Here is a 13,027-nt window from a genome sequence, read left to right on the forward strand (position 1 = left end):
GGAATTGAAAGGGCAATTGACCAGCGCAAATACTTTTTTTTGGGGAGTTTTGCTTCATGAATGTGTCTTTTGTAATGGCAATACCTCAAAAAAGTCGCTGTAAATCTTACACTAGTCCTGTTTTTACGCATGGCCAGCTTTATGTCGCCATCTCAAGAGCAGCATCAGCGAATGGACACCTCTGCCTCCTGAACCTGATATATCCTTTCTTTTAATATTAAGTGATTGTTTAAAAATCTACTTGATATCTCTGATCTGGATTGTCTTCGGGCGAGAGCCCGCAGGGTGACGCTGACATCGAGCGTAGCGAGATAGATCGGCTAGTGGCAAAATACTATAGCTTAGGCTGGTTATTTTTTTTTCTTCTGTTTATCGCCACGTTTTTGTATATGGCTGGTCTAGTTGATGCACAATGGTTACCCCAATGCGAAACCTACTGCTACTTATGCAGTAATAATTTCAATGTGAACTCTACTTGTTACCTGCAAGCTTATGGTCTCTACGGCAATGGTAGTGCTTTACATGGTATACAGAAACCATAATATGAAGCTATTTAGTTAAAGCCACTCTATTAACAAAATATAACACCTACCGATACCTACGCCGCTCTGCGATGCTACTGTGATAGACAGTGAAAATTATGAAACAAGAAAGACTGAGGCATTCAATGAAATTAAAACCTTTTCACTCAAATACTTCAATCGTCATTAGTTAACTTCTATTATATTGTATTTTATTGGAACAGTTGGTATAAATGTAGAAAGTAGTCTATAAGACGGACAAGGATTGCTCATGTACCAACTCAGCATAGGTACCATCAAGAGCCAGTAATTCAAAATGAGTGCCTTGTTCAATCACACGGCCATCTTTGACAACACAAATCAAATCGGCATTTTGAATGGTAGACAACCGATGAGCAATGGTAATGGTGGTTCTTCCTCCTTCTTCCAAAATGTTATCTAGAGCTTGTTGCACCAATTTCTCACTATCACTGTCCAGAGCGCTGGTAGCTTCATCCAGCAGCAAGACCTTGGGCTTACGAATAAGTGCACGTGCAATAGCAATTCTCTGCTTTTGACCACCAGATAACTGAGAGCCTTTGCTACCCACCCTCTCTGCGAATCCGTTTGGCAAACTAGAGATGAAATCATAAATATTGGCAGCTTTGCAAGCATCTTCGACTTCTTGCTGAGACACCTGCTTGGATTCTTCGATACCGAAACGAATGTTTTCATCGATGGTTAAATCAAACAAAGTAGGCTCCTGAGACACGATGGCCATATGACTACGCAAGTTGTAGAGAGAGTAGTTCTTGACATTGGTATCATCCAAAGCGACAGCACCCTTGAGGGGATCGTACCAACGCTGCAGCATGCCAATAGTAGTTGATTTACCACAGCCAGAGGGGCCAACAAGAGCTATTGTTTGGCCGGCTTTACCATGGAGATTAAACTCACCATTGAATACAGTAACATCTTCACGAGCAGGATAAACAAACTTGATATGTTTGAATTCGACATCGCCCTTTACAGTGCCAACAGGTGGTTCAATGCCCTCCAACTCAGGGTCAATCTTGGACTCACGTTCAATAACAGCATAAGAGGCAATGGCGGCGTACTTGGCTTTACTAAAGGCAGAGGCAAAGGTGGTGGAACGACCAGCAGATTCAGCAGCTGTCATAATGACCTATTATTCATGCATGTCAGTCAAGCAACGTAAAAGTGGATATTTCAATCAGTAAACTTACAGTCATACTAGTAAACATTTGTTGGAAATCAATCATGCCACTTTGGATAAAACGAGCACCAGCGTAGAAAGCAAGAGCCGATGTGTAGATGTTGATGCCCTTACCGAGACCAGCAGCAATGGATGATAGATAAGCCTTCTTCATAGCCAATCTGTGAGGACGGTCTGTAGCCAGATAGTAACGTTCTTCGAAATAGGCTTGCTTGTTCAAGGCAGCCACTGTTCTCACTTCACGGATGGCTTCGCCAGCCACTTGCCCGCTCTCGGCATTTGCTTTTTTCGTTTCATCCTCAAACCCACGTTGAACACGGAACTCGTAAGCTGTAGCAGCACAGAGGAAAGGCGCCATACACAAGACAACCAACGAGAGAGCCCAACTGTGGATAAAAGCAATAATGAATGCAGCAACGATAGTAGCAACGAGTTGCGTCAAATCTCCCCATGTTTTTGTCACCATCTCGCTTACATTTCGGGCATCGACAGCCAAACGAGTTGTGAGAGCACCACTGTTGTTTTCTTCCAAATCAAAGAAGCCCACCTCCTGTTTCAGGTAGGCATCGAATACCTCCAGTCGGAATCGCTTGGAAAACTTTTCACCACAGACTTCATAAGCACAGAACTGAGTGCCATTGCCGATAAAGGAAGCAATAGCAATCATGACAAAGATAAACGAGTACAAGTTGGTGCCTTGGAGAGGACCAGGCTGGATCTCTTGGCCAGGCACACTGAGAATAGAGATGACTCTGGAGAAACTGAAACTATACACGGGGAAAATGCATCCAGCTATAGCAGAGCCTACCACACCGGCACCGAGGTAGTTCCATTCAGGACGCATATGTTTCAGCACCTTCCACATAGGGGCCTTTTGTTTCTTCATTTCCTTCTTGATTCGCTTTTGCTCAGCAAGTTTAATTTCGTACGCATCAATTTCTTTGCCACCTTCAGTGCCAATGTACTTTTCATCACTGCGCGCGGATAAGTTGGTGACCACTCTGGTAAGGCCATGACGCTCCTTTTCCAAGATTTGTTGCTTGACTTCAGACTCTTCTTGTCTTAGTAATTCTTCAGCGTCTAATTCATCATGACGCGCGGCTCCAGCTTCTTCGGTTTCCTCCGTATCAATTGCTTGCTTCTTGACGAGATCAGCATAGATACCGCCCAATTCAATGAGTCGTTGATGCGTGCCACGTTCGACAATGACACCGTGATCCAACACCACAATCATATCAGCCTTCATAATGGTAGATAGACGATGAGCAACAACAATCGTTGTGCGAGAAGCAGATGCCTTATCAAGGGCGTTTTGAACCAGACGTTCAGATTGAGTATCCAAAGCAGAGGTTGCCTCATCCAACAACAAAATAGTAGGGTTCTTTAAAATAGCACGCGCAATAGCAATTCGCTGCTTCTGACCACCAGACAACATACCGCCAGCATCGCCGACCAGTGTATCGTATCCATCAGGTAGTTGCGTGATGAAGGTATGGCAATTGGCTTCTTTAGCAGCAGCGATAATCTGCTTCTCTGACACATCAGCATCAACACCCATCAACAGGTTTTGTCTAACGGTCATATTGAACAAAACTGGCTCCTGGCTAGTATACATATTAATACACGGCAAATCAAAGCTACGCTATCGTGTCTCATCTTACCTCACAACGCCAATTTGCTGGCGAAGCCATTTGACATTGAGATCCTTGACATTGTTGCCATCCAACAAGACTTCGCCAGTAAGTGCATCGTAGAAACGTTGAACAAGTTGAATAGTGGTTGATTTGCCAGAGCCCGAAGGTCCAACAAATGCTACAGTCATACCCGGATTGATGTTTAATGAGAGGTCTTGCAAGATGGTGAGATCAGGACGCGTGGGGTATTTGAAATGGACATTCTTGAATTCGATAGCACCTACCACCTTGTCAGGGGTAAGACCTGATGTTGCGTCAACATCAATATCAGGTACACGATCAATGATTTGGTACACCTTGTAGGCAGCTGGTATAACATGTCAGTTTACTTGTTATAAGGTATGCGTTATTCCTCTTACCACCACGGGCGCTGGACACAGCCGACAGATTAACAGGTAAACGGATCATACCTACGCCATTGAATTAGCACGTAACCATCCATTTGATCATCCGCTTGAACTTACTCATGGAACCCATCATCATAGCCAAGAATGCAACAAACACAGCAGGGCCAGTTAGTTCACCCTGCACAACTATACATAGATGCGATTAGTCCGTCATGATCAACATCAAACACACACTCACTTACCCTTTGTTGATCCGTACCACAAGGCTAAACCATAGGTACAAAAGAGTATAAACATAAAGGTAGCGAAACCAAGACCCAAGGACACACCACGCTTGATACCGAATTGACATGCCTCTTCCAGCTTTTCGTCGTATCGCTTGGAGAATCGCTTTTGCAAGGTGAATGAGTAGATGGTGCGAATGGACTGGAAGCATGATTCTGCTACTGATCCAGCAAGAGCGTAGGATTGTTGACCCATGACAGTGTATTTAGTGATAAAATAAGCCATCACTCTTCCTGTACCAAACATCAGAGGCAGTGTTGCCAGCATGATGACTGCCACTTGCCAGCCTAACATCACATCACGTTGAGTCATTGAACCATGAATGCCACTGTGCCAAGGACATCTTACCTTTCACAAATGCCACGATAAAACCACCAATGAACTGAGCAATCAATTGCACCAGTAAGCCCATTTTTTCTGAAATGCCATCTTGAATCAACTGCGTGTCGGATGCCAAACGTGTATTGAGCGATCCATCAGCTGCTTTATCATACCAACTCATGTCTTGTTTTAGCACTGAATGCAAATACAGGGATCGAATGCGTCTGGTCTGACTTTCACCTGTCATGACCCACAGACAATTGGACAGGTAAGCTGCAATGAGGGACGCTGTACCCATGTAAGCCATGATGTGAATGACGGGCAATGTTGTTTCTAACAGTGAACTGGGATCATTGAGTGATCCAGTGAGGTTGTTGATGAATGTACCGTAAATCAGAATTGAGACAGGCTGTAATGCTCCTGAGCCAATGGAAAATATAACTGCTAGCACAAGCAGCACTCGTTCTTTAGGTGTAGAAAAACGGAACAGCTTGAGCATCGACACTGCAGGCCCCTTTTCTCTCTTGTATTTGGGTTTTTCTGCGGCTTGTTTAGATTGGGGTTGTTTTCCTTCTTCCTCTGCTCGTTCAGTGGTAGATGTGGAGACAGCTGGGGTCGTTGCCATTGTTGTTTGCTTTTCTTCTTCCTCTCGCACCCCTAGCTTTTTTTCGTTCATAATTGCAAAATTGAGAAAAACAGAAAAATAGAAGAATGATGCAAGATCTCGATCGTTTTATATACGAAATCACATATGGTAAATGTCACACAGAGAGAAAAATAGGTGTGTGTCGTCGCAGAGCCAACACCGCCATTATGTCAAATTTAGATAAAATCGGCGTTGGGGATGCGAGCTGCTCGCTGCGGATGAAACCATATTGTCAAATGTCGGCTCCTGGCTGCTGCTGCTGCCAAGCAAAGGCTGCCAGTGGGCCGCTGGTTTACAAAATAAATGTCAATCTTGCACTGAACATCATCTTTATATGGATAAAAACCTCCGCCTTTTTGTTTGTGTATGTGTGTGGACACGCTCGTTCAGGTGCGCTTTCTCGGGGATCAAGGTTTTCCTAATGCGTCAAGAATTGCTCTGTTGCGTAACGCATCAATTGCTTGTCAATTCTAGCTATGCCAATGACCCTTCTTTTGATCCAGCGATAAGCGACTGCCTCCATTCGCAGCCAATTACACTAAACAAAAAGTGTCATCATTACTCAAACTATTTGGTAATGTGATGTGAAATCTTGAAACTTGTGTAGTGTTGCAATAAAGCGATGTTCTTGATCCCGGGGAAAAAGTTTTGACTTGTTGCCCATATTTAACAAATTAAGCTAAATCAGGCATCTCGTTGTCCTACATTGGAGGTAGCCATGTTGCACTGATAGCCCAAAGCAGCACTCTGCGTTCAGCGCCTGCTCCATAGTTGGTAGTATTTTCTTTACGCTGAATTAGAGGTAAACATTTACTGTAGTCTCGCAATCAATAGCATACTGTCTCTTTATATTCAGCGTATGGATGTCATTGCCTTGATGTAATACCTGTAGTAAAGTGCCTTGAACTTGATCCAACACTAGCAATATACGGAAATTGATTCTACCACGGTAGATTAAATTTCCTTTTCCCGTGGTGCACCTATTTGCTAGATCAAGGGCAGAACTATTCAGCCATGTCTCCACCTTAGGGTACACAGGCATGCTAGAAACCGGGATACTGTACATTTACTTTTACTTTCTATATGGCTCAAATTTGTAGTAAGATCCTTTTGCACCAACCATTAATAACAAATGACTAGAGTTCATTTAGGTAATAGTACATTTAATATTAACTGAGCCTATGTCCATTTGGCTATCTAAATGAAAATCCCCCCCAAGGTGCTATCCGTATCTGTGACCATCACAACTCGACCATAATAGCACAACATCGCGCAGCAATACGCACAGACGCGTGTGGACAGTATTCAGCAGGAATTAAGCCTGTTGAGTCGTACATTGACCCAACAGACCCTTATCAATACGAACTAGCAGTCAATACACCTAGAAACGCGGCTTAAGAGGGCTGTTACATAGAGCCTGTGGATAATTTTGGGCCCTGTCGAGCTGGACAATTTATAAAAAGGACATTTTTAGTAAGAAAAAAAGGCCCAGGGTTCATCTATTGACAATGATCTTTCTGCTTAAATGAGTGCACGCATCTATAAACAGCTCAAATAAGAATAAATCCTACTGTAACAGTAGTTGAACCGGCCAGCCCTGCTATCCCGGAAACCAATTTTGAAGAAAGGGGCCCAATAGACGACAGAACCGTGGCTTTAGAGCGTTGGCATGGCACGTCTATGGCTATTATAATACAAATCAATACAAATACTGTCGAGCCAAAAGCATCGTATTGAAGCAGACGAAAACCAACTTTTGATAGCACACTGCTATGCTTCCTGGTGTTGGTAAACAAGACCGGAAGCAATTGTGCATGCAAACCTTGCAACGAGTCCTTTTGGAGATCTCGCTTCTTATGAGAACAATAAAACCCATATTTTATTTTACATGCAAAAGCATTCCATAGAACCTGTCGCAAGCTGATTTTTGTATGGTAATGAAGGTGCCAACTTGAAATGATATCGATTGAATGGTGCGCGATATTTTTGAATAATTCCAGCAGTCTATGCTTTAGACAAGGTCTGCGCCGTACAGCGCTACTACCACGAGCTATTCATAGAATAACAAATACCTCATTCAAACACAAGAGTTAATCATAAGCATCATTTCGATGGCTACAAACAAAACCTTAGATACAGCCATGGAAGTGGCAAAAGGAGAAGGCCAAGAAATCATCAAGTCGAACGAGCAGAACGGACAATAGTATACAGATGATGTATTTGAACGATGGCAACATAAAGCTATATTATAATTTATCGTTACAGCAGCATCCATCAGTAATAGCCATCCATCAACAGCAACTCACTGTGCCCAATGCCATACATGAATTCTGCCCCGAATTTGCAAAAAAATATGAACATCACATTGTGTCTTGACTTGGACAATGAAGAGAATATGAAGAGAGTCTGAAAGCATGTTTACAGAAATCGACACTACACGTATATAGGTTATAGATACCCTGCCTGGGTCCCAGGATTTTTACATATGACAACTCATCCGAGAATGATCAAGATACAGACATGGATATGATCACTTTGCTGTTTCGGCATGATAATTTGGTGCAATTAGCTCTTTGTGAATGATCTGCAGCACTCCATAGATGGATTGTTTCAACATTTAGGCTGTTGTTTACATTCGAAATGTTTGTTGTCTTAGCCTACTTATATAAAACTAATAATGACTTAAATGTATATATATACATGCTATGTGAATTAGACATGTATACGACAATGATCATCATCACTGATCCATTCTGATCTACTTGAAGCATGCCGTGCCACCCCTTGATGTATACACACACACACACACACACACATCCTGCATGAATAGAGAAAATGAACCTGTTACAAAGATGTCATCCGGGCCTCCCGAAGGCATATGCTAACGTTTATCAACAAGTTGCCCAACTTGGGATCATTGTTTTTTTTTTTTTGCTCGAAAAATGTGTAACGTCCCTTGCCACTCCTTATTATCAAGCCAAAATGTTTCAATAAAAGTAAAGCATTCAGTTGATCATCACTTCTCTTCTTTTTCATCCTTACATTTACGCTAAAAATGAGCTTGAATGAAAAAACAAGCAGAAGCCAGTTGAAACCAGATCGATATTACACACCGCAAGTAAAAAATCCTACTGGGCCAATTCACACCACAAGTAAAATGCATATGCAAGCAACAGAAGAGTGATTTACAACTGACGTTATTTGTACGATTAGATTATGAACCCACACCATCTCCAGAATCTGTCATATTTCACAAGAAAGCAAGAGCACCGAAAAACGAATCCTGTTGTCTTGCATGGTAAATTTCTTACCAAATGTTGTAGAGTTCTTTGCATGAATAACGTTTTCCATAGCTTGCTGGCATGCTTCCTATGTTTTGCTGTGAAAGGCGATGATAGTAAAACACCACCAGCATCAAGCCCTCCACCCACAGCACCTACATCGCCACTCCCACCATGACAACATTTTTAATGATAAGCATCAATCATCGCTTTTTTTTATTCATTTGAAAGAAGAAACTCACATAATACAGCATATAAATACACAATAAATGGTGGCTCTCATCAAATGGCCATGTCTTTAATGTCTTGAATGATGGTTTCTTGCGCACTACAATCATTCTTTTTGGATTTGTTCATCACCATGGTAACCAACCCGTTTATACAAGGGCGTTTAGCAGATGCCTTTTTCTTTTCCCCAGCAGAGTGATGATGGGAAATGTGGACCTTCTCCAGAGCATTTGCTAATGCATCTTGTTGCATTGATAATCTTTTGTTTTTTTTATGAATGATGCGCGTCGATAAGATAGGAATACGAGAGGGTCTTTTATGATAAGTGTGTCTCTTTAATGGATGTTTTCTATGTGTCAGTAGCAATCGCTCCAATGCCTGAGCATGTTCTTGCGCTGAATCATGACTTGGATTCACAACAGCATGAATTTTAGCGGATAAATGCTGGGAAAAAACGGCTTCCAACATGGACGCATCCTGAGGTGATGGTGGTGGCACCTTCATTTGCATGCTTTCTTCATCACAAACATCCTTCAAAAATGAGCAATTCCATTTATTATCATCTTGAATCATCACAGCGTCCATTGTATGTTTGATGAGAAAAATATATTTTAGAAAAAGAGAGAGAAAAAAAAAAGATAAGCTTCTCCCTCCACTTCTAACCATCATCCCGTCTTTAAATACACACACACACACACACACACACACACACACACACACACACACACACACACACGTTAATCCCGATCATGTGATTTCCAATGTATATAGACGTTTATTTTACGAATAATGCTCGTTTACATGATGATTCACTGCCATATCATCGCCTTCAATCATCTTTTGACACACTGGACACTCTACACGACGCACCTGAGTACCCTTCAATAAGGTGCTGGCATCCACAGGCGCATGTCTGGGTTGTTGTGATTGGAACATGTTGTTATTATTAGTAGTAGTAGTTGGTGTAGACATGCCAAAGTTGGGAGGGATGTAGAAATTGGACGGATCGTGCTGTTGCTGTTGCTGTTGATAGGGTTGTTGATAGCCTGGATTATTAAACATCATGCTGTTATTGTTGGGATAGTTGCCAATGCCAGTGTTCGGGGTTGGCATGCTGTATGGTTGATATGTGTTACCACTAACACCAAAAGTGTTCATTTGAGGAGGGGTACTAACATTGCTGGTAGCAGTAGATGACATCAATGAGGCATTGGCTGTGTAAGGAGAAAATTGGCTTGGAGGAGGACCAGTTGTGGTAGACGGTAGTGAGGAAGTAAAAGAGCTCTGTTGAGGCAATGTCGATGCAAAGTTGCTTTGCTGGGGAGGAGTAGGAGACATCATGCCCGTTTGAGGCTGTTGATATTGCCAAGACGGTTGCTGCTGGTACCCGCCTTGTGGTGTCGTGCCCATTGTTGGAGTCGATGTACTATACCCACTGCTTCCCATACCATAGTTGGATTGATAAGGTGGCTGTTGCTGTTGCTGAGGCTGCTGCTGTTGTTGCTGACCGCCCATTGTGGGCGTCATATAGTTACCTGTCTGCGGTTGATGGCTACGGAAAGGATTGTTGTCCATCACTGTGATAGATTGGTCAAAAATTGAGAGAAAAGAAGAAAAGAGAAAAGGAAAGACGAGACAAACTTTTAATATACTTGTTTCTAATGCGGCGCGGTGGTAGCCAAGCAAAGCGAGATGGAAAAAGGCGGTGCAACAATTACGTCGTTGAGATACTACAGATGAACATGATGATGCGCCATCAAGATGTCTCCGCTTAGCCTCATCTTTTTGTATCGCATCCCAGACATAGAGGGTCAAATACCAAGAATAACGTGTGGATCTGCTGATGCCAATGCCTGTCGATGGTTCATTGTTCTGTTTTGTTCGCAATTCATGCTACTAAGCGCTCAGTTCCATGTAGCACACGCCACTGACTTCGACGTCATCACAACAATGAATGCTTCAAATGTCTCGTATGTGGTTAAATTCTTTAAAAGGAATCATTTTCACATATCTTTCTTTTCTTCTTTTATCCCACAAAAAAAAACATGTCTCTTATCAAAGCATTTGGTTCTTTGACCATTCAATCGCGTTCCTATGTAAGTGCTCGTGTTCTCCACCCCAAGCAATTCACTAGCAGTAAGTCCAATCCTCGAATCATTCATCATATTTCAAATCTAACAATTCCATGCCAAGTTTTGCAGGACGTTCCTGTAAGACCTCGTAGTGGTTGGCAATTGTACATGAACGAGAACCTTCGCAACTTTAAGGACCCCAGCAATAACAACAAAGTTGATTTGAAAAAGGCCATGCAGGAGTTGAGTGCTAGCTGGAAGGCCATGCCAGAAGCTCAAAAGAAGGTTTGTCAATATCTTGATTTATTGGTCCAAGACAGGTGTGATTGAACAAGATATAGGTGTATAATGAGAAATTTGAGGCTGCTGCAAAGCTTCACGATGACAGCAAAACAAAGGCTCTACTCAATGCCACATCAAAGCAGATCAAAGAAGAGAATGGCTTGAGAAGAAAATACAATCTGCCCCTCTTGAGAGATCCCAGACAGCCCAAGCGTTCCAAAAACAGTTTTTTGTTGTATCTCGACCATCTAAAGGCTACTGACGACCCATTTATCCGCAAGAGTTATGGCAAAGACATGGTTGTTGAAGCTGGAAAAAAGTATAGAGCCCTTAGCGAAGCTGAGAAGAATGTCTACAGAGAGCAAGCAAAGGCTATCCAGGACAAATACAATCAGGAAATGCACAAATACTACGTAGAGAATGGTCTTCGTAACGAATAACTAATGTCAAAGCGTCAATCAAATCATAGCACAATAAAGCGTTTTTAAAACACGAAATTTTTTTGACAGTTGATGATCCAACATGCAGAATTTATAGTGTTTGGAATTCGAGATGAAGAGTTAGATGGCAGCGGTTGCAATTGAGCATTGAATGTCATGGCTTCGTTCTGTCAGCTTCTGCTGGAACATTTGAGTGGTTGATTGAGGGTTTTCAGCGTAGGATCATATTCATTGACTACGTAGTGTATACAGTGGTGTTCCTGCTGCTACCGGAGTAACGCTTCAAATTTAAAAATCTAGCTTGTTTTCAGCCGCGCAGAGATATTTTTTCTCCTTGTTGTGTATATATAAAAAAAAAAATGAAGTAAGTGATTTCTAAAGAATGTACGTAATTTAGTTGCTTATTCAACGATGGCAGTGTTGTCAAAGAGATCCAAAGGATCAATCAAAGGGAAATAAGCAGCGGCTCATGGTCTGATTCTGGTTCATGGCACAATCAATACAAAAATTCTGCTTGGATATATGCAGGTGGTTTACCTTATGATTTAACAGAGGGAGATATCGTGTGTATCTTTTCACAGTAAGGGTTTGCGGTTGTATATAGGTAAACTAAGCACTCATGATTTATTCCTCAGGTATGGCGAAATTATCCATATTGAACTCATTCGCGATCAAAAGACCGGCAAGTCAAAGGGCTTTGCTTTTCTTCAGTACGAGGATCAACGCAGTACCGTTTTGGCTGTCGACAACTTGAATGGAGCCACAGTAAGTTGGATTGGTAAAAAGATGTAGCGCAGTCAATTGACGCATGTTTAGGTATTGGGTCGTACAATTCGAGTGGATCATTCACACACAGGACCGAAAAAGCATAAAAAGCAAGGCGAAGAGGATGATTCAGATGATGATCAACCCAAGATGAATGTCGCTCCTGAGATGATTGAAGGTAGGCGAGATAGTAAGCTCTCATTGGCATAGATGAAACTCATGGAAGTTGGTAGTTGGGCCAGAGAAGAAGTCAAAGCCTGCCAAAATGGATATGGATGGAGACGAAGAAGATCCAATGGCAGCTTATTTCAGAGAAAAGAATGAAAAGAAATCCAAAAAGAAAGATAAAAAGAGCAGCAGCAGCAGCAGTCGACATCACAAACATAAGAGTACCAGAGACAGATCTCGAGAGGAAAGACATCATAGATCAAGCAGAGATGACGATAGACACAGATCAAGTAGTAGACGTGAGAGATCGCCTGAAGAAACGTCTCGCAGAGATGATAAATACAGTAGTAGACGTCGTTCAAGATCTCCTCGCTCCCGTTCTCGTTCTTACTCTCGATCCCCTTCACGTCGTCGTTCAAGATCACCTCGTCGTCGCTATTAATCACTGTACAGTAATAAAAATTGTAATATTGAACTTTCACCTATCAACTTTCAATTTCCTTATGACAGTTCTCCATCAACGACTTGTAACGGTAGATCCGACTCTTTCAAAATGCTGTACGTCTTTATCAACAGGAAGAACTCATATCCGAATAGACAGCCTATTCGCATCACCTCTTATTACCTCAAAATAAGCAAATCGCAGCGAAATTCGGATGCATTTGAGCCGTGATGTCTTGTGTTGGAAGCTGTTTTAGACTGCCAGAGTAGCACCAAACCGATTCTCTGATCTAGCACTTGCTTTCTGATACCTTTGCTCA

At 42.2% G+C, this 13,027-nt stretch overlaps 5 protein-coding genes across 5 annotated transcripts; 2 read left to right on the forward strand and 3 right to left on the reverse strand.

The window, feature by feature from the left end:
* Window positions 1-768: 768 nt before the first annotated feature.
* On the reverse strand, window positions 769-5,009 carry DBP3 (RNA-dependent ATPase; the record flags this gene model as incomplete). Its single annotated transcript, XM_064824048.1, has 7 exons — window positions 769-1,686; window positions 1,748-3,341; window positions 3,399-3,738; window positions 3,791-3,841; window positions 3,896-3,964; window positions 4,021-4,350; window positions 4,412-5,009. The coding sequence occupies 7 exons, from the start codon at window positions 5,007-5,009 to the stop codon at window positions 769-771; spliced, it is 3,900 nt and encodes a 1,299-aa protein (XP_064676984.1).
* Window positions 5,010-8,593: 3,584 nt separating this feature from the next.
* ATC70_004749 (uncharacterized protein) lies at window positions 8,594-9,124 on the reverse strand (the record flags this gene model as incomplete). The annotated part of the gene is made up of 1 exon (XM_064824049.1): window positions 8,594-9,124. One exon carries the CDS (start codon window positions 9,122-9,124, stop codon window positions 8,594-8,596), a length of 531 nt encoding a protein of 176 aa, XP_064676985.1.
* Window positions 9,125-9,319: 195 nt separating this feature from the next.
* ATC70_004750 (uncharacterized protein) lies at window positions 9,320-10,114 on the reverse strand (the record flags this gene model as incomplete). Its single annotated transcript, XM_064824050.1, has 1 exon — window positions 9,320-10,114. The coding sequence occupies one exon, from the start codon at window positions 10,112-10,114 to the stop codon at window positions 9,320-9,322; it is 795 nt and encodes a 264-aa protein (XP_064676986.1).
* Window positions 10,115-10,584: 470 nt separating this feature from the next.
* Window positions 10,585-11,333, forward strand: ATC70_004751 (NADH dehydrogenase [ubiquinone] 1 beta subcomplex subunit 9; the record flags this gene model as incomplete). Its single annotated transcript, XM_064824051.1, has 3 exons — window positions 10,585-10,675; window positions 10,733-10,896; window positions 10,953-11,333. The coding sequence occupies 3 exons, from the start codon at window positions 10,585-10,587 to the stop codon at window positions 11,331-11,333; spliced, it is 636 nt and encodes a 211-aa protein (XP_064676987.1).
* A 359-nt stretch (window positions 11,334-11,692) lies between these two features.
* On the forward strand, window positions 11,693-12,708 carry ATC70_004752 (5-hydroxyisourate hydrolase (HIU hydrolase) (HIUHase); the record flags this gene model as incomplete). The annotated part of the gene is made up of 5 exons (XM_064824052.1): window positions 11,693-11,697; window positions 11,752-11,913; window positions 11,969-12,098; window positions 12,150-12,276; window positions 12,332-12,708. 5 exons carry the CDS (start codon window positions 11,693-11,695, stop codon window positions 12,706-12,708), a joined length of 801 nt encoding a protein of 266 aa, XP_064676988.1.
* Between the last annotated feature and the right edge of the window lie 319 nt (window positions 12,709-13,027).

Source organism: Mucor velutinosus, assembly GCF_035048745.1.
Source record: "Mucor velutinosus strain NIH1002 chromosome Unknown tig00001542, whole genome shotgun sequence".
NCBI lineage: Eukaryota > Fungi > Mucoromycota > Mucoromycetes > Mucorales > Mucoraceae > Mucor > Mucor velutinosus.